This window comes from Molothrus aeneus, chromosome 3 (assembly GCF_037042795.1).
Source record: "Molothrus aeneus isolate 106 chromosome 3, BPBGC_Maene_1.0, whole genome shotgun sequence".
NCBI lineage: Eukaryota > Metazoa > Chordata > Aves > Passeriformes > Icteridae > Molothrus > Molothrus aeneus.
In genome coordinates this window covers 8573932-8593047 of record NC_089648.1, presented here as the reverse complement: position 1 = coordinate 8593047, position 19116 = coordinate 8573932, and the positions used below count along the sequence as shown (strand labels likewise).

At 40.9% G+C, this 19116-nt stretch overlaps 1 protein-coding gene across 3 annotated transcripts in view; it reads left to right on the top strand.

The window, feature by feature from the left end:
* Positions 1–19116, top strand: part of MACROD2 (mono-ADP ribosylhydrolase 2) — an 853439-nt gene that overhangs the window by 754124 nt on the left and 80199 nt on the right. For all 3 annotated transcript variants that reach the window (XM_066546232.1, XM_066546231.1, XM_066546230.1), the window contains exon 9: positions 17463–17544. In XM_066546232.1, coding sequence (XP_066402329.1) covers positions 17463–17544 — 82 coding nt within the window. The remainder of the gene's footprint in view (positions 1–17462; positions 17545–19116) is intronic.

Sequence of the window (19116 nt, the reverse complement as noted above, 5' to 3'; positions counted from 1 at the left end):
CCAAAATTAGAGGTCTTTTTCTAATAGAGAGGAGGCTGAAAAGCAATCAATAGTGTTTATCTCACAAGGCAGTAGTTCAAGCTGCAGTGGAAAGTGCTGTAATTCACCCTTTCTCTTGTTACTGATTAGTGCAGTGCTGCACAACAGCTCTGGGTTTTAGTGCTGGAAATCCCTTAATTATGCACTCCCCAAATATGTTAAAAATAATCTAAAAGTGTTAGGCATTTCTGGCTTTATCTTCCTCCTCCAGTACTCATATTCTGTTTGCAACTCACTCCACCTTAGCTATGTGATTTGTATTGGGATGATGTTGGGGTTTTTTTTTTTTGGTTCATTTCACTTTATTATGTTTCAGCAGAGCTGTGGCATCCACTTAGATATCTTTACTGCAATTGTTTCATGATGAGATCAGATTGCTGCTGTAGATACATCACAAAAACAAGTAAGAGAAAATTCAGGCTACCTTGCTTCGTTTTGATGAGCTGCTATAGCCTGGCTTCACAGGAGGGGGAAAATAAAGAAAAAAATAAAAGGAAAAAAAGAGAGGAAAGGAAAGGAAAAATGAAAAATAAAAAAATTCAATCAAAATAGCACCAAATTAAGGCAGAGAACTTTATAAACAAACACAACTTGAACATAAAGGAAGTACATTGTTTTGAAAGTTATGATGGGGTAAAAACCCCATTAAAACTCCTAAAATCTGTGATTTGTATATTTGTATTATTCCAACAGAAATCATGTTTTGGTTCTTGATTTAAAATATTTGTAATGGCTGCTTTAATGGTAGCTTTCAGGCTTCAAAACCCATGGCTGTACAGTTTATTTCAAACAATTTTCTTTTCAAGTTGTACTGATGTTCACTGAAGGAATCCTGTCTGCAACACCTCCCAACTCACCAGCTTGGATTGTGGACCCTCAGATCAAGCAATTCACACTCACAGGAGCTGGCAACAGGCAATATGTTTGAAGTAATTACCTTTGCAGATAAATGCTGATAACAGGTCAGGTTGAAACCTTTCATGTAGGAAGCCCCACAAAGGCTTCTGAGGCTACAGGCAAGATCCTCTCAAGGTTATTTTTGAGTTTTCTTGAGCTATTTTTGTTAGTGAAGGAAAAGTTAGGATAGTGATAGCTTTGTGACTGGGAGCTGCAGCTGAGTGCAGCTCCTTGGCTTGCTCCATGCCTGGCAGCATTGCAGCAGCAGGTTCTTCATTTCACTGGGATTATTCCCCAGTGCAGCATTCCAGGCTCCTGTGAGAGAGCTCAGAAGCACAGGTCCAAGTGGCAGTACATCCTGCAGCACATGGGAAGAAAAGTGCAGCAGAAAACAAAAGCTTGTTTCCAGAGCTGTTCCTTCTGCTGCTGCTTCAGATCATCAGAGCTGCTTCTTTGATGTTCCAGGGGAAAACGACCCATTCTACAAAAAAAGATGGCACCTCCCTTTTCAGTGCAGCAAAGAGAAAATATCCACCTAGAGACATTTATATACAGGTAATGGAAGGAGGGAAGTGACCCACCTTCCAGAAGTGTGCAGTGGCCATCACGGGTGAGCCTGGCCCAAGCCCCCTCATAATTGAAGAATCCCAGCTGAGTGCAGTGTGAACAGGTCACAGCCAGAGCAACCTTGCAAATCATATTGGGGAGTTTCAACCAGGTCACCTGCCTCTGCTTTGGTGTTTTTCTGGTGCTCCTCAACTTCTGAAGAATGGAAAATGCAGTCTTATTGTTGCCAGCTCTTGTGATATTTGATGTTTCTCTGAAAGCTTGAGCTTTGAAGGCTTACAAGACAAAGATTTTCTTTTCTTAAGCTATTTCATGTGTGCTTTTAATATGTTCTGGTCTTTTGTAGCTGGAGAAAGCAGGTGAGAGCATGACCTGAGTTCCTAAAAGCTCAGAAATGACAAGGCAGAAGAGATGCCCACATTTATTAGTTTGTGAAATGCTGTGATTTTTTTAAGCTGTCGTGATTAAGGCTGTAAATATGGTGCTTACAACCACAGTATGTTTTTAGTTCTGCAGGCAGTGTGAGGTAGTATGAACAGAATGCTGTGTTAGTGCCACAGGAGTTCAATCACTCCAACAGAATTTCTTGGTAGGCAGAGTTGCCTTCTAAGAAGGAAGGTGCCATCTTCATCTTGCACAGTAACTGAAAAATAATAAAAGTCTTCCTCCCCCAAGATAGCATCATCTTGCCATTGATCAAGAGGCAGCTCAAACCATCAGATGGCATCTCTTGAAAACTGACATTTTTGGAGATGGCAGATTTGAAATGTTACAGTTATAGGAGGACTTCCATTATCTGTATTATAAATCCACATTTTAGAGAGTTGTAATTTAACCATATACAGTCACTGTGCATTGGCTCTTGGCATAAAAATCACAGCTCTGGAGCAGATATTTTTATAAGAGAAGATATTTGAGAAAACTGATTTGACTTTTCAGAGATTAGATATGTTCAACTTATCTCTTAGCACGTTAGTCTTACAGAAGTGAAATTTGAGTGAGTTACCAGACACAAGAATGTGGAGCTTTGGGTGGGTATGACATGATCCACAGTGAGTAATCATTTGGTTTTGATGGTGATGAATAATGTAAATGCAGGGACATGCTGTGTGGGTTTTAACATGGGACTACTGAACATTGGAGTCAGAAGCTAAATCAGGTGGAGCTGTCTCCAGGATCAGCTTTGTGGATGCTCCGCACATCCATGTGGATGCTCCTGAATAGTTGCAGGTGAAATCAGAAGTAAAGAATCTGGAAGGAGCTGCTTGACTCCATAGGTGTTGCAGTCACGTCCTGGCTGTGTGGTGTGAAAGAGAGCCACAAATTGCCCTTTCTGTGAGATCAAGAACTCCTTGTCCTCTCCACACTCAAGGCTGCAGAGAACCAAGGTTGCAGGGAATAGGTTGGAGTTATTAAAAAGAGGTGCCAGATAAACCCACATCACTTCTGGGAGCTGATTGTTGGAATTGAAATGGTTTATCTACTGTATTTGCATGAGATATGCTTTTATTCTTTCCTTTGTTCCCCCTCCCCCTACAGCAGATATACAGCCAGTGTAGAGTTTTACATAGGTCTGGAACTTATTATTATTGAATAATGTATGTATCTGGAATCCTGACAGGGCCATATGGATTTTTTAACACCTAGCATTACTGAACCTTTGGAGCATCTGCATGAAAGCGAGGTGCCAGGCAGGAGGCTTTGTTGTGGAAAATTGCTGTAGCCCTCCAGGAGCCAAATTGACCTGCACCAGCCCAGCCCAGCCTGCTGTGTCACAGCAGCTGACTCTCCCCTGCCCTTTCCCTATTCCTGTCTAGCTAAAATGAGATAAAGATGTTGCTTTCTGAGTGGCAAAGACTGAGAGCTCACCACAGAGCCAGGCAGAATTAGAGCAGGAGCTGAGCAATGTTTTGACAGGCTTGGAGCACCCTTGATTTTGAGCATGGGGCCCCCCAAAGCTCAACTTGTCCATGCAAGTCCGGCACAGCCACGTGATGGTGGGAGCCGCTCTGGGATCTCACTGTGTTTACCTTATGGATAAGATATGCAGTGTAGCTGCCCCTTGCCCCCAGAAAGGTTTGTAAGCTGACACAATAAACCCTGTAAAAGGTTTCATCTGTTCAAAGCCAGTCAGTTCAAATATAATTTATTTCTTTTCTTTCTTTTTAAGAGTCTCTGAAATAATTTCTCTTGTTTCAAGTGGAGCAAATCGGTCCAAACTTCACAGAGCAATGTTGACCACATCAGATATTTCCCACTCTTGTTTCTCTTTCTCCATTAATTGGAGAATAAAAAATGATGCTGAATAAACACACCTATCTGTTATCAAGGGTACAGTAGGGGAGTTAATAGGGATGGGTGCGGTGTGTTACAGACAAGGTTCTGAACATCCAGAAATGCTTTTACCAGAGAAATTCTTGGCTAGGTTAATCCCACGCAGACTAATTTATAATATGGATAGGCATGTGTTTAAACAAATACAAGGCATGCATAAAATATCTCCTGATTTGAGAGCTATAACAAGGATAAGAGTGTATTTACCACCAGGTCAGCCAGGAAGCTGGAAACATGGAGCTGACTTGTTCACAGGTGGTACTTAGGCCAGCTGTAAGTCATCATTGTTCCTCTTAACTAATCAGGAGAATGATGTAGTTTTATTGGTTTCTGGTTATTTTAGACTTTCCCCTGTGAATGTGATCATGGAGAAATAACTTTGTGCAAGGCAGGGATAGCCAGGCTTGTTTTTTTTTCAAGACAGATGCAACAGATGTGCTTGTAGGTACAAAACATGACCCTTGTGAAAGCTCTCTGAGCTCTCATTTGGGAAGGAAAGCTCACAGTCATGGCATCTCCTCAGTCACAAAAGATAGAGGGGAGAAAAACAAAGTCCAGTCAGAGGGGGATTAGAGGGAAGCATGTCACAGCAGTGATAGGGATAGATAATGATGATACTATCATTCTTACATAATCACTTTTTTACACAATCTCCTTTCCACCAGGAGATCAGAAAATAATCTGAGGCCTACAACTCTCACAAAGATGAAAGGGAGTCCCAATGGTGTGTTGCAGCCATTACACCTGCTGCACCTTGTACAGGCCAAAGAGAATGAGTTAAATCACAGCTAACACTAGTGAGGCACTCTTCTCAAATATTCTGTGCAAATGAGAATGCAATTAAGTGTTTACAATCTCTCTATACAATGTTAATTACAGAGTTTTGAAGGAACTGTATACCTGGTATATATTGTGAAGGACTCAGTAACGAATGTGTTGCAGAAAATTTCCAGCTGGAGTCCAAATAGGACCATTTAAAGATGTTTTACTGAACAGAAGTGCCAAATCTCTAGGTTAGGGTTTGGCAGTGAACCAAAAACACTTTCCACAAGAAGTGATTATTATGTATGATTCATACAGTGTGTCCACATGAGTGAAAATAATACTGTTTAGCTCTCAGTGCTCAAAGTGCTTTTACATTTTCAAAGTGCTGTGCACACATTACTTAATTAATGGAATAAAGTAAGTTACATTTTTATGCATTTAGCATTGACATTTTGACAATAAATGGTTTTGGAGACTTTATATGCATCAGTGCATTTGAGCAGCTTGTATAAATTGTTCTGATGTTCTCAATTTTTTTTGAGCATCTTCTTAGTAATTTAGATGCATTTTACCTTATGATGAGGAGATAGATAGAACTAAGGTTATCTGTTGACAGCAACATACCATAAAAAGGCAACTTCTTGTCCTTTCTAGTAAATCATAAATCTGCTCACTTGCTCATGCTCTGCAATCCACAGAGCAGAGCTAAACACACTGGTGGAAGTCAGAACCCACTAAGAGCCATCATTAGTATTCTAACTGCAGAACCAGAGCTCCATCCACAAGATGGATTTTGTGGAATTGGTAAACCCAATGTTAAGCATAGGGGCTTGGTAAAGTGCTGGAACATCTGCTGGCTGTTTTCAGAGGACTGTCAGCCTATTACCATCTATTAAAATTAATTTAGAAGTGATCCCTTAGAGATGAATCTCATTTTTCCCCTATTGATTCTTATGAAAAGTGTTGGCATGCTGTCGACATTTATATCCCATTGGTTTTGGGACTTTTCCTAAACAACCTATATTAGACTTGCAATATCCTCTGTCAGGAAGGCATCTGTCAATTGCATCAAGCTGGCTTAATGACCTTTTACACGAGGGCATTTTGGCTGGATTGCTGTCCCAGCTCACAATGCCAAATCTATAATCTCATCTGCTCTCAAGCACGGATCTTCCTTCCTGGTCCCAGCCTCTCACAGCTACAGACATCCCAAAAGCAGGCTCTGAGGTGCAGCCATTCCACGAGTTGACCCAGTCACCAGCTCAAGTTCTTGAGTGTTTGGGAATAAGTATTTTACATCCAATTTGCCTGACTTGCTGCTCATTGTTCCTCCTGACCTCAGTTCTGATCAGCAAGAAACATGCAGAGGTTGCATTTAGGTCATGCTGACTCTTGGCTTGGGTTCCTTCAGGATGCTGGGAATCAAGCATTGCAAAATCTTGGAAAAATAGCTCATCATTCTACAGCCACTATTTAACAAAAATGGCATTATTTTGTTGAACCCACCTGAGGGTTTCAGGCACAAATAGGGTGTAGGATCCTGAGTTGATCTCATTTTTGGAAGAGACACTGGAGTGTGAGCATCCTGGGAATGGAAGCGTTTTTTCTAGTAGTACTGTTAATTTAATGTTAAATTTAATTTTTGTCCGGTTCTGTCTTTTTCTGGTGGCAAAAAAGATTATCTCCAGTCTTAGAGCAAGATACATACAGTATTTAAGAAAATCAGCCTTTGTCCTTGGAAAATGGTCTTTAATAGCTTGCATTAGTGAGATTAATTTGATCTCTAAATGACAAATAATGTAATCATAAAACATTCTCTTCAAGGAGAGAGATTAGGTAATATTTACTTAAATGATTCAGTACAGGTTTTAATAAGAGCAATGGTGTTGCTGTCATATTTTTTGAAAAATCCTTTTGCCAGGATTTCTTCTCCTGGAAGAAATTTCTTCTCCTGGAAGAAGGGAAGCTGAGGAGCCTCAGAGAAAAATGAGAACAATAATTATCTGATTGCTTCTCCTGTGTTTTGCTGCTTTGGAATGTAGTTAGAGATTGTTTATCCAACAGGTGGTTGTTTGACTGGTTTTATGTGAATTGTTTTAATTAATGACCAATCACCATCAGCTGTGTCGGGACTCTAGAAGAGGTCATGAGTTTTTCATTAGTATCTTGTTAAGCCTTCTGTCTATATCCTTTGTCTATTCTTTTGTATAGTTTAGTATAGCATTCTTTACTATAATAAAAGTACATAAAATAATAAATTAGCCTTCTAAGAACATGAAGTCAGATTCTTAATTCCTCCTTTGTCCTGGAGACCCTGAAAATACCACACATTGGCTTCAGAGCTGTTTCAAGTTATGCCATATGGCCTTTTTTCTTGGGAATGCAGGTCTGTTACCCCTTTGCTTTGCTTCCACGACAGGAGTTTTAATCACCTCATTGGATAGGAATTAATAACTTTCTCTACTAGTGTTGTCTCTACCCATGCTCTTCTCAAACAGAGCCTATATTGAGGTGCTGTGAGGAGAACTTGCAGTACATTGCTGCAGGTTAGGTGAGCCCTTTTCATCCCCTGAAAGTGCAGCTTTTATGACATCTGTTGGATTTTTGGAAACCTGGATGTAGTCAGACAAAATTGGTGACCATGTGCTGCTGTCATCTTCCCAGCAGGGTGGGAGGCATTTGGTTGCACTGCCCCAAAACCCCTGTGAAATCATCAGCCTTTGGATAAAGAGTGACAAATGTGAACATTAATGGAGGATGAAGGAGAGAGATGAGATGTCAATGAGAATGATAAAAGGAGTGATAGCAAACAAGGGAAATATTCAGTGAGAGTTTTCTTCTGGACTGCTCTCATTTACAATAGGTTTGAGAAACTTCATCACCTCATGTATTTTGAAAAGCTTCCTGAGGTGAAACTTTCTGGGTTAGACGTTTATATAATTTTGTACGTGGGAGTTATCTGTCCTCTTCTGATGAAAATACTTTAAAAAGTTGTGGTTTAACCAACTTTGTAAGATCCAGCCAGATTTCCTTTCCAATAATTTAGAAAATAACGTGAAAACAGCTGGAAAGTATCCCAGCCCCTGAGGCGGGGCGAAACCTTTGTTCAGCCTCAGCGAGAAAATTGTTGCTGAGTTTAGCATGACTGCCGTTTTACCCTGCCCTTAGCAGTGCACTTAAAAAGTTGTTTCAACCATCATCATCTTCCAGGAATTGTTTCTCCTGCCCTTTTTCTGCAGTTCAACCATTGTGCACCCTTCAGGAGCCTCAGCAACAGCAGCAGGGAGCTTTGCTTTCCAGGACAATGGATCCCCATTGCTCTTCCTGCTGGTTCCCAGTGCCCTGCGGTGCTGTCTCCTCCTGACACTGGCTCTAGCATCCAAACTTAAATTACTCAGAATTTAGCCACTGGAACCATTCACCCAGAGAAATTGTGGATGTCCCATTTGTTGTATTCAAGGAAAGGCTGGATTGGGCCCTCAGCAACCTGATCTAGTGGGAGACATCCCTGTCTGTGGCAGGGGGATTGCAGCTAGATGATCTTTAAGGTCTCTTCCAACCCAAACCTGTGATTTTCTGATTCTCACACCTGTTTTAAGTGTAGGAGGTACCATCACTTGGTCTCTCTGTGTGGTTTTAACTCCTGGGGCTGTTTTGTATTCAAAATCTTGCAGCAGCCACTAGGATAGTGGCAAGGAGGTGATCACATCTCTGTGTTCAAACATATTTTGAGTGGTAGAGTCTGAGCAAGTAATGCTGATTCTCCTGCTGGTCTTGGGAAGGAGTGGGAATTTTATCAGTAGATATTATGTGGTGCTGCAAGAAAACTGGCACAAAACATCAAAACCATGAGAATTTTCCAAAGTGACAGCTCAATCCAGCAGAGCTGGAGCACAGCAGTTCTTGGGAATTAGTCTGCCACAGGTTCAGTGCCCAGATGGGTTTAGGATGCTCATAATCATAGGGAACTTTGGGATATTTAAGTCCAACTTTCAGTAAAAAGATGGTGAAAAACTGATGTTGTAAGGTAAAATGTGATGCAAAACTTGGCTTATGGGATCATAACACCCTGCTTGATTGTATGCCACAATTCCATCTTATTCAGCGAAGCTCCACAATGAGGATATAATGATAACTCTAAGTAAGCTGATGATTTATCTCCTCCATAAGGCATGGTTGTTGTAAAACTGCCTATCAGATATTTTCAGAGTACTATCCTTCACAAGCCCTTATTTAATGCAGTTATATTTGCATGCACACCCTCTCTTCCCATTTGCCATTTGTCACTGAGATAGCAAATTACATTCATCAGAATCCATTCATTCCCCCAGTTTCGCTGAATACAGGAATATCTTGGCTGTGTCAGCTGCCCTATGACTGGGAGCTGTGAAAAATGGAGGTTGCCTTCAGCTATTCCAAACCTGTATCTTCAAAGGACAGTAGGTATTAAGCTGGAAAAGATTAATGGGCTCGATGTCATCGTGTTTGTGTGGCATAGAAGTGAATTGTGCAGATTGATGGATATCTTGGTAAAAACAAATGCATTCTTAAACTACTCTCCTGGCCCTTCCCTGGCAAATTTTAGTGACCATCAAAAGAAATATACTGAGATGTTCCCTTAAATCCTAGACTGGTTTTACACGTTTTTTCATCTTTAGGAAAATGAAAAACTTTTTGTAGTTGAGAACAAAACCACATGTGGACTATTAAGGACTGGTTATTTTATAGCCTGTCTGTGTTTATATTACCACTACAGGACTGTCACATCTTATTTGTCATATAATTGTGCAGTAAGTAACTGGGACATACACAAATGGCCGACAACAAAATTGTGAATTCCTGTGAAAATGCTGTTACAATTTCTTGTTTGAGATCCAGGTTGGTTCTTTAGGACAACCATTCTGCTTGTCAGGCAGATGCTTTGTTCACGCACAAAAAAGGACCAGCTCAGCACAAAGAAGGCCAAAAGGGAACGCTCTACCTGCCCTTGAATAATACACTGTATTAAAAAAGTATTGAAGGTATTCACAGAGTGAATTCTCTCACAAAGAATAAGTAACTCTTAAAAAACAATCAATGTATAAGGGGAAAAGAGTTACCAGTATTGATTCACACAATACACGAATGCATTGAAAATATATTTCCACCAGAGGAAAAGCAGTGGTGTGCAGTGAAGCTTGTGAACTTTGCATGTGACTATTCATAGGAATTATTTTTTCCATCTGTAGCATCTTTGGTCAAAAGAGAATGGGAGGAAAAAACCCAGGTCCTACTGTACTTCTGCTGTTCTTGTTCCTTTGTGACCTTGGCCACATCAAATCTTCACCTGACAGCAGGGATCTGTCAGACCTATCACAAAGCTGTAATGCTGACCTGTGCTTGAGAACTGTGGGTAGAAGTGGTTCTCCACTGGAAAGTTTTGTGGGTTTCAATATGCTTCAGTTATGTGGAGACCAGCTTGGGCCACAGTGATAACTGCACTGGTGTGTCTGGTAGCTGTGTGATACTGGGAGTATCAACACCCCTCAGCTGTTGAATATGAGCAGACCTGTAGGACCAGACACAAAGGACAGGGAGAGACATTCTGGCCATATTTTGAATTTTTATTGAGTTTCAATGTTAAAGTAAACGTTTTGGTTTAGAGGCAGAGATTGTTGCAAAGCCTTATGTACTAGGATGTTGTTTGTATTAATATTTTAAGCTGGTAATAAATTTCTAGTGGGGTTTTTGTTGATTTTGGTTTGGTTTTCTGAATTGCCCTGGGACTTTTAATTATTTTTCACTCCAAGCTAAGTATGTGTTCCATCATGAAGGAGGATATTAAAGCACGAATAATAACTTTCTAATTCTGTTTTTTAACTACAGTAGGACCAGCATAGAAACCACTTCACTCTATGATAAGCATGAATAATTTTATAATTCATATGGTTTCTATTTTTTTCCTTCAATGGCTAACTAAGTAATACGATGGTTTAAGTAAGAGTTGCTTCTTTACAGCTAGTCCTCCACAGGTACTTGCTCTTGATGCAATATCATAGCTCTCCATTAAAACCATTACTTGCAAGAGGCTTGCAGTAATGTAAATTTTTTTATTTAGCTTTGGATTCCAAAGAATTTCAAAATTCAAGTCCTTGAAAAGCAGAGAGCAGTATCCTGAAGGAGTACATTTCTCCCTGGATTAAAGGGTAATCCAGAGATGTCCTGTTTGCCTGAAGCTGGGCTCATTTGTGTGATTGCAAGGTCAAGTAAACACAGGGTGTTTTGGCTCAGGTCTGCAGTGGATTTGAAGCTGTGCCAAGAGAAAAGCTCTTAAGGCTAGGTGAATAGCTTTGTGAACATCATCACACAGTTCGTTGATTGTCAAATTCACCGTATCACCAGTCTGACACCTCTGCCCTGCTTAAATCTTGTTCCCAGGATGAAGGCAGCACCAAAGCTTTCTATTTGCCATAAATACTTGACTGAAGTTCTTTTCAGGAGTAATTCTGCGATTATAGACCATGATGTCATGCCAAAAGGAGCAGACAGTCAGCTAGGCTTTATGCTCTAATGGTTTCTGTGAAATTAGTAATAATACCAGGAGGCTGATTTTTAATTTACAGTGCTATGAAATTAATATTTATAGGGCCTGAACTTCAGAAGGCATGTGAAAACTTTTGGCATCAACCCTGCTGGTCTCCAAGGGGAGATGCAGTCCTGTCTTCTCTCTTTGGTCAGGCAGGCTGCTATCTGGACAGCTGGCCAGATGTTCATGGTGCTCAGGAAAGGCAGCATCTCTGGCAAAGTGGATCACAGCTGCTGGAAGGTATATGGCAGATGGCTGTGTTATTCTACAAAGCTGGTGTTTCCATCTGTTGGGTGGAATAGGATTACCAGAGGATCAAATCAGGCAGAGGGTAGGCTGAAGGGGAGACTGCCAGCGCCAAGAGAGAATATCATCTACCAGTTCTTTAGCAGGGCAGGATGAGATGTTGGTCTCTGTTCTTCTGCATGTTCAGTACATCAGCTCAGTTACAGGCAGAGAGGAACTCTGTCAGAAGAACAGAAAGAGATGGCAAATAAAAAATAGGAAGAGATGACAAAAAGAAAGAGATGGCAAATAAAGTCCCTGAAGATGAGCAAGAAAGAGATATGGACCTCAGAACAGAGAACTGAGCCCTTGTTACAGAAGTAGAAGAGATTTTACATCATGTGCAGGGACCAGCTACCACTGGTCCTAGAGTGCATTAAAAATCTCTTGCTCCTTATTCTGAGCTGCTCACAGCTGAGATATTGATTCTGTGAGAGCATGCCTTGAAAACCTGACTTGGGTTGCTTTGTTCTCACTGGTCTCTAAAACTGAAGTTTTGCCAGGCAATGAAAGCTAACAGGGCTGCCCATGGAAACATGGTCCAAACAAAGGAAAAGGTCCAACATTATTGAATCACAAGAAGGTTCAGGTTGGGAGGGGCCTTACAGACCATCTCATTCCAAACCCCCTGCCTTGGGGGTCTTTTACCAGACCAGGTTGCTCAAAGCCCCATAAAATTTTGAACATTCAGAGCTCCTTTCTTACAGGCCTTGTAGTCAAGGAATATTGATGGGTTCAGGCAGCTCTAAACTGTGACTGTTAAGGATATCTTGGAGAAAGTATGTGACATTCAAGGTAATTAAATGTCTCTATCAGAAAAACTTGAATTCTTGAGGAGGTAGATTTTCTGTCTGGTGCTACAAAGTATAGGTGCTGATCCAAACATGCTGAAGTCAAGAAAAAAAAATCTCTGGTTTGCTTCACTGAAGTTTTAATTAAATCCATGTGATTTTGATAAACTAAAAATGTTTCTACAAGCTTCTGGTGTTCACTGTTGGCTTATGACAGTCGGTCCTAATGGGATCAGGCAGGAGTGTTTCATGGCATTGATTTGCTACATCTACAAAGAGCAGAAAGCTGCTTCCTTCTCTTTGTGCTGTATGATCATTATTTGATTTAGGATTGGGAAAAAATTTTTGCAAGTTCTCATTGTTTTTCTGGTAAGATTTAAGTGATGATGAAACTTTCTGATGCACATAAAAAGCAGTCACTTCCTGCTTAGGTAAATGTCTTGGTGCTGGAGACATGCATGAAATACTTGGGAGTGCTGAAACACACTTGGGCTTGTTTTCATTGCAAGCTGTTATTTTGTTAGGACATGGGGTGGCAACGACATGGAAACACTCATTATATGAAATAGTCTAGGAAGCCTTTTGATCAGTTTTGCTTCAGATGTGTGTTTGATCTATCCAGCTCATTACTTGGGTGTACATACAACTATACCTGTGATAGCATTTGGCATGTCCTGTGGCTTGTGCTTGGCAGTAGCTCTTTAAAGCAACGTATAGGTGCACAGCCAGGTGTTCCTGTCCCCTAAGCAGGCAGGGAAATGAAGCCAGAGGAATCACACAACCTGCCCAAGACCACAGCAAAAGAGCTGAGATAAAAGCATAGATATGTTTGATGCTAAAATACAGAGAGAATCACAGACAGGGGCTTGGGTTGGAAGATATCTTAAAGTTCATCTCATCACAGCCCCCCTGCCACAGCCAGGAACACCTTCCACTAGATCAGGATACTCAGAGCCCCATCCAGCCTGGCCTTGAACACTTCCAGGAATGGGGCAGCCACAGCTTCTCTGGGCAACCTGTGCCTCACCACCCTTATTGTGAGGAATTTCTTCCTAACAGCTAATCTTAATCTCTTCTCTTTTAGTTTAAAACCATTCCCCCTTATCCTATCTCTGTATGTCCACGTAAGAAATCGCTCTCTTTTTTATGTAGATACAGCTGTAAATTCTACTATAGCAGCAGCTGCATGCAGAGTTGTGCATGTAAACGTGCAGTGTCCTCCCACACAATGCAGTAGAGGGGAGGGAGGGCCCTTTAGGACAAGTTTAAGGGACCCTCAGCAGCTTTCCATCATTCCTATGCATGTCCCTGAGCACCCACCTGCCCAGCCTTCCATGGAGCTCCCACAGACCATCAGTGGTCTGTGAGTGAACTCACCCAAGGTGCAGCAACTCACCGATAAATTAAAAACTCACAACATGTAAAGAGCTCTCAAAGCCACCAAATAACAAAACCCCAAAGATCAAAAACCAAGAAGAAATATCTTTGCCACTTCCTTTGCACTAAGATCAGTGCTGCTCTTAGACCAACTGTGCTTTTATACCCATATCTCATTAATTGAAAACACCAGTGGAGATGTTTTCAGTTTATGAGATATGGCTGTGTCCTTCTAAAACTCTGGTGTTAGGGTCCATTCTACTGCAAAAAATGTGTCCAAGGCCAGTCTGAGTGGGGCTTGGAGGAATCAGATCTGGTGGAAGGTGTTCTTGCCCATGATGGGGGAATTGGAACTGGATCATCTTTGAGGTCACTTCCAACCCAAACCATTCTGTGATTCTAAAAAAATAGCCTGAGTCCTGTAAGCCCTGCAGAAGTTTACTAATTCTTATCAGGTGCTGCTAACAAAAGCACCTGGAAGCTATTCCCATCAAAATTAAATAAAGCAAGGAAAGAAGGGCCCAAGGTAAAAAAAACCCAAAACAATCAAATGTACTCACAGCCTTAAGCTGTGAAGGTGCCTAAGTGAACAGCTCATGCATTTTAACTCCCTTCTTCCTGTGCTGCAGTGCTCTTGATTTTGGGGTTCTTTGATCCACCTATTCATAGCTGCAAAGTGAGCAGAATTTAATCAGGCTCTGACAGGGCATGGCTGATTTTAATACCAGCCTTCAAAAAAAGAGCTGTCAGTCAGGGATGAGCTTTAATACCTTCAGCCTGGAGTTCCTTTACAGTTCTGCTGCAGTTGAGTGGTGCTTGGTCAGCAGGGGAGGAGCTGGGCATCTGCAAAAGGCTCTGGGGGTCTCACCTGGGCACTGTCCTCAGCCTCTACAAAGGGGTGCTGTGACACTCTAATGAAGGTGGCATTGCCAGGCCTCATGAGAGGAGAGATTTCCTTGTTGAATAAGGAGTGGCTCTCCTAACTGTCCCAAAAATCCTGCTGAGCTTTTGTGGGCCAGCAGGAAAAGCAGGTTTATAGTTGCTTGGATTTCCTTTATTGTAGCTGGAATGGGCATAGTGAGGACGAGGGTTGCTTTCCCTACGTAATCTCAAATTTTAACTGGGGACGTTAGATAAAATAGCCAGTGACTGGAAGAATGATAGAACAGGGGTTAATTTCAGATTTACTATCTGCCAACACATGCCATGCAATCAGATAAACACAGGATTTCAGCTGTCATCACAATATCTTATGCATACTTAAAAATAGAGCAGTTTTTCTCACATCAAGAAGAAATGGAACAGGTTTATATATAGGATATGTACAGTCAGGAGGCTAGAAATTTTGAAATAGTCTGCCAATTCTAGAGAGATTCCCTATTTTTAAATTAAGGAATTATATTAGAAGGAGTAGAAATTCTCATGGAGAAGTTTTACTATTGCAAGCTGCACTGAATAAATAAAAGTAAAGGGAACATCTTGAGAAGTTGGACTATACAGAATGAGGCAAATTTCTGTAGGATTTTCAGCAGAGAATATGGGACTATGCAGAGACTCAGAAACTTCTCTGTATGGGAATATCCTTCCTCCTCTGCTTTATACATTTCTGTCCTTGCTCTTTTGTCTGTTCTGGTTCATTGGGCCTATCACTTTTAATGCTTGAAAGTCTGCAAGGCAGAGAGGGAAGATGACAATCTAGCAACACCCAGAAATATCCTGATCCAATTTTCACAAGAAGTGTAATTTAAGCACTTGCTGATTAAAGCCTCCCTCCTGAAAACAACCAGCTTAGGTTATAGAATAGTTTGGGTTGGTAGGGACCTTAGAGATCATGTCAAATCTCATGTAGGTAAAATGTAGCACTTCTTGGCAATGCTGCTTTACGTTATGAATTTGCGAGTATGGAGATGAGTATGGCTTTTTGGCTTGAGCCCATAACTAGTATTCTAGAATTTGAGTTTTTTATTATATCCCTTTATAAGAGTAGCTGATGCCCTGCTCCAGAATATTTTTAAGATCCAGCCTGGTTTGTTTACGAGGGATGCACAGAACAGCTTGGCTCCGTAAGCATCATATGAGCAGACAGCAGCAGGCAGTTTTCTTGCCGAAAAATCTGCTGATAGGCTTCCCTGCTCTGCTGCCTTTTCTCCTGCTCACAAGCCTCCTTCTTCCTTAACACCAACATAGCTTGTACCTTCAGTCTCTTAGAGTGTCATAGAATCAGTAAGGTTGGACATCTCCAAGGTCTTCACATTAAACCTTTGGGTGAATTCCACTTTTCCCACTGGATGGTAAAATGGATGGGAACTCCATCACGTCCCTGGGGAACCTGTTCTAGTGCTTAACCACTCTTTCAATGAGGAGGTTTTTCCAAATACTGAACCTGAACCTCCCCTGGTGCAACTTGAGTCCATTACCCCTTTACTATTGCTAGTTGTGGTATTACATACCTAGTCTGATCATTCAGATGACATCATCCCAGCTGAGGTTTTGTCATCACCTCTTGTTCCAGGCTGTCCCTGTTAGTAGCTGCTGGTATTTTCCAGCATAACCAGTGCTTGCCTGTTCTCATCCCCCTCTGGATTCTACTGGGCTGTGCCAAAGGGAGCTCAAAAATGAAGTCCTGAGCTGTTCAGCATAACAGAGTCTTTGAAGCAAGGCTTGGACTTCACTTCTAAGACCAGCTGCAGCAAAAGGACAGCATTTTCTACTGAAGATAAGGGAAAGAATTTACATCTTGAGAGTGTTCCTCTCACTGTTTCCCTGCAGGAGGGGAGGCTTGTGATTTTTCTAGCACATGCAAAAAGGCACTCTTGAGGAGTTGTGCTGTGACAGATTGTCCTATTGCCCGTGGAGACACCGTGACAGCATAAGATGCCAAGTTTCCTATTGCTTCATCCCGTTGTGGTTAACCTCTCATGCACTTCAGAAAAAGAAATGATTACTGGGTTGCAGGTCCCTCAGCTCAGCTGTAAGAGGGTCTTTTTGTTTTCCACAGCACCCCTCCAAGCTGGGTTTTGGCTACAGAGGCATTTTGTGCTGGGAAATACAAATAAATAACGCAAAGGTATTGCAAGGCTCAAGTTCAGAGTGGGTGTTTTTTAGCCTTGAAGGCTTTAGATTTCTTGGTTTTGTTTTATTTAGCTTTTTAATTATTTTTGGTCTGTTTCAGAAAAGCTTTTCACATACAGTGATCTCCCAAAAGAATTTATTTGAACTCATTGGTGGGTGGTGCATACATTATGGGCTGTGGTTTCATTGATATGCTCAGCCTCACTAAGTAGATGGCATATTAAATGTTTTATTTACCCTGTGTGCTACCTGTCATCTAATCAGCTTTTGTGTTTCTGCTGCATTCTATTTGTATTACAGTGAGAATAAGTGGTTTCATGTAAATTAAAACCACATGAAACCTTTTAAAGCCATTTTAAAATACTAAATGGGTTTGCAAATAGGTTTGTTGGACAAGGATTGGAAAAAGAGCTCTTTGCTTACCCATTTACTCTTCTGTATGCTTATTAGGAGTCCCCACATGACTTTTTCATCAAACATTGCATCCCAGTTCTCATCTGGAATGCCAAAGTCATTTATACTGTGCTTGAGAGCAGTTTGCATAAACAAGAGGCAGTTAACAAAGAATACAGTTGTGAGCTGTGATTGCAAAGGTTATATTATAAATTACAACACAGATGTACAATAAAGTCAAGACATGCAGCCCTGTTTTCTTGTTTGCCTGAAGCATAAAAGCACATTGGCTTAAAAGTTTCTTTGCCTTTATTGACTGTTGTTGCCGACATGGATGATCGTGATGCTTTCACTGTGAATCATTTTGTTTCTTACAGGTGGATCGCATCATCTTCTGCGTCTTTTTGGAGGTTGACTACAAAATTTTCAAGAAGAAAATGGGCGAGTTTTTCCCTCTAGGTAGGTGTAGTAATCCAGCACCATTTGACTTTAAAAAAGCACGCAGAGAAAATGCAACAGTTGGCATCTCTTCTTCCTTCCAAAGCCAAATACTGAAATGTGAACTTTCTTCAAAGATCAGCTGCACATAGAGGCTCTGATCCTGGACAAATGAAGACATTTAAAATGTGTGAACCATTTAAACAATTCTAATACTGCTTTTGTATGCTCAGTACAGCTAATCTCTTCATTCCATGCTGTATGTGTGCCTTTTCCCAAAACTTGGTGCATGGCACTGGCTCTCTTGACTCCTGAGAAGGAAATTATTTGCACTAATGTATATAGCTCCTAGTGTATATTGCTTTTCCATACACTTTGTACACACTTTGGTCTTTCATTAACAATTCTGGTGAGGTTGCTCTGGGTCTGAAAAGATACCACAGGGGTTAAAGCCCAACTGTGTCTGAATGAGGAGTTTAAACTTGAGCTGTCCCTGTGTAAGAATGAATGGGAGAAAGATGGCTCTCACTGGAGCACTTGGGAAATGTTAGCCATTCATCTTGGATTTCACACAGGAGGTTACTTTCTAGATTTAAGGAAACCTGGTGGATAGTAAATTTGCTAATCCCCCTCCTCCAATAAACCTGGGATTTTTTTTTATCGCACATCATTAGAAATCAGCTCTCTGTAATTTTATCAACCCTAAAACTCCTCCCATTTTATTTTGCCTTGTGCTTACATCAGTCCAACTATGTGTGAAAAGATCCAGATTTTAGTGTTCTGTTTTATCTCCCAATACTCCCCATGCTGTCTGTCAAGTGGAAATGGCCCTGGAGTAATAAGAAGCAGAGCTTTGGTGTGTTCAGGAGTTCCATTAATTTCACAGGACTGTGTTGTCACTGTAGCCTTAGTGGTTTTTTCCTTTTGCTCTGTCTGATAGCATGGAAATTGTGATATTTTTGTCTAATCTCACTAGAACAAAGCTTTTTTTGTAGATTACTTTGTAATTGCCAGTTTGCAGTGATTGGCAGCTGAAACTTAAAGACCTATTGAATTATTCAGGTAGCATCAAATGATGTCTAACCACTTAATAATATTCTTGTCTGGAGCCCACTGAACATGCATTTCAAGAAGCTGCATTCATATCTAATCCATTCATTGAGTGATTTTAATTTTTTGTCAGCGTACTCAACCCAAAGGATAAAGTGGCAGTACCCTGCCTACTGCTGCTGGCTGTGTTCCTGCCCTTCAGATTAAGTGAGAGAAGAATATAGCATCAATTTGTCAACAAGTCAAGATCATTAATGCTCACTTTCATCTCTAAGGCCTTGAAAATCATGTGTAAAGCCTGGTATTATTTCTATAAATGTAAAACCCACCTGGGTTTGAAAGTTTGAGAGACAAGATGCTTCAGAGCTGTATCATGACAATCTCAAAGGCAAAGGACAGCAAAGTGGAAGATTTATTTCATTTGGATTTTTTTTTTAAACCTGACATTACTGAACTCCTTTCTACAAAGAACCTGTGCAGCTGGGTCTTTTGTTATAGAAAAACATAATTTCATTACATCACATTATGTAGATGATCTGCCAT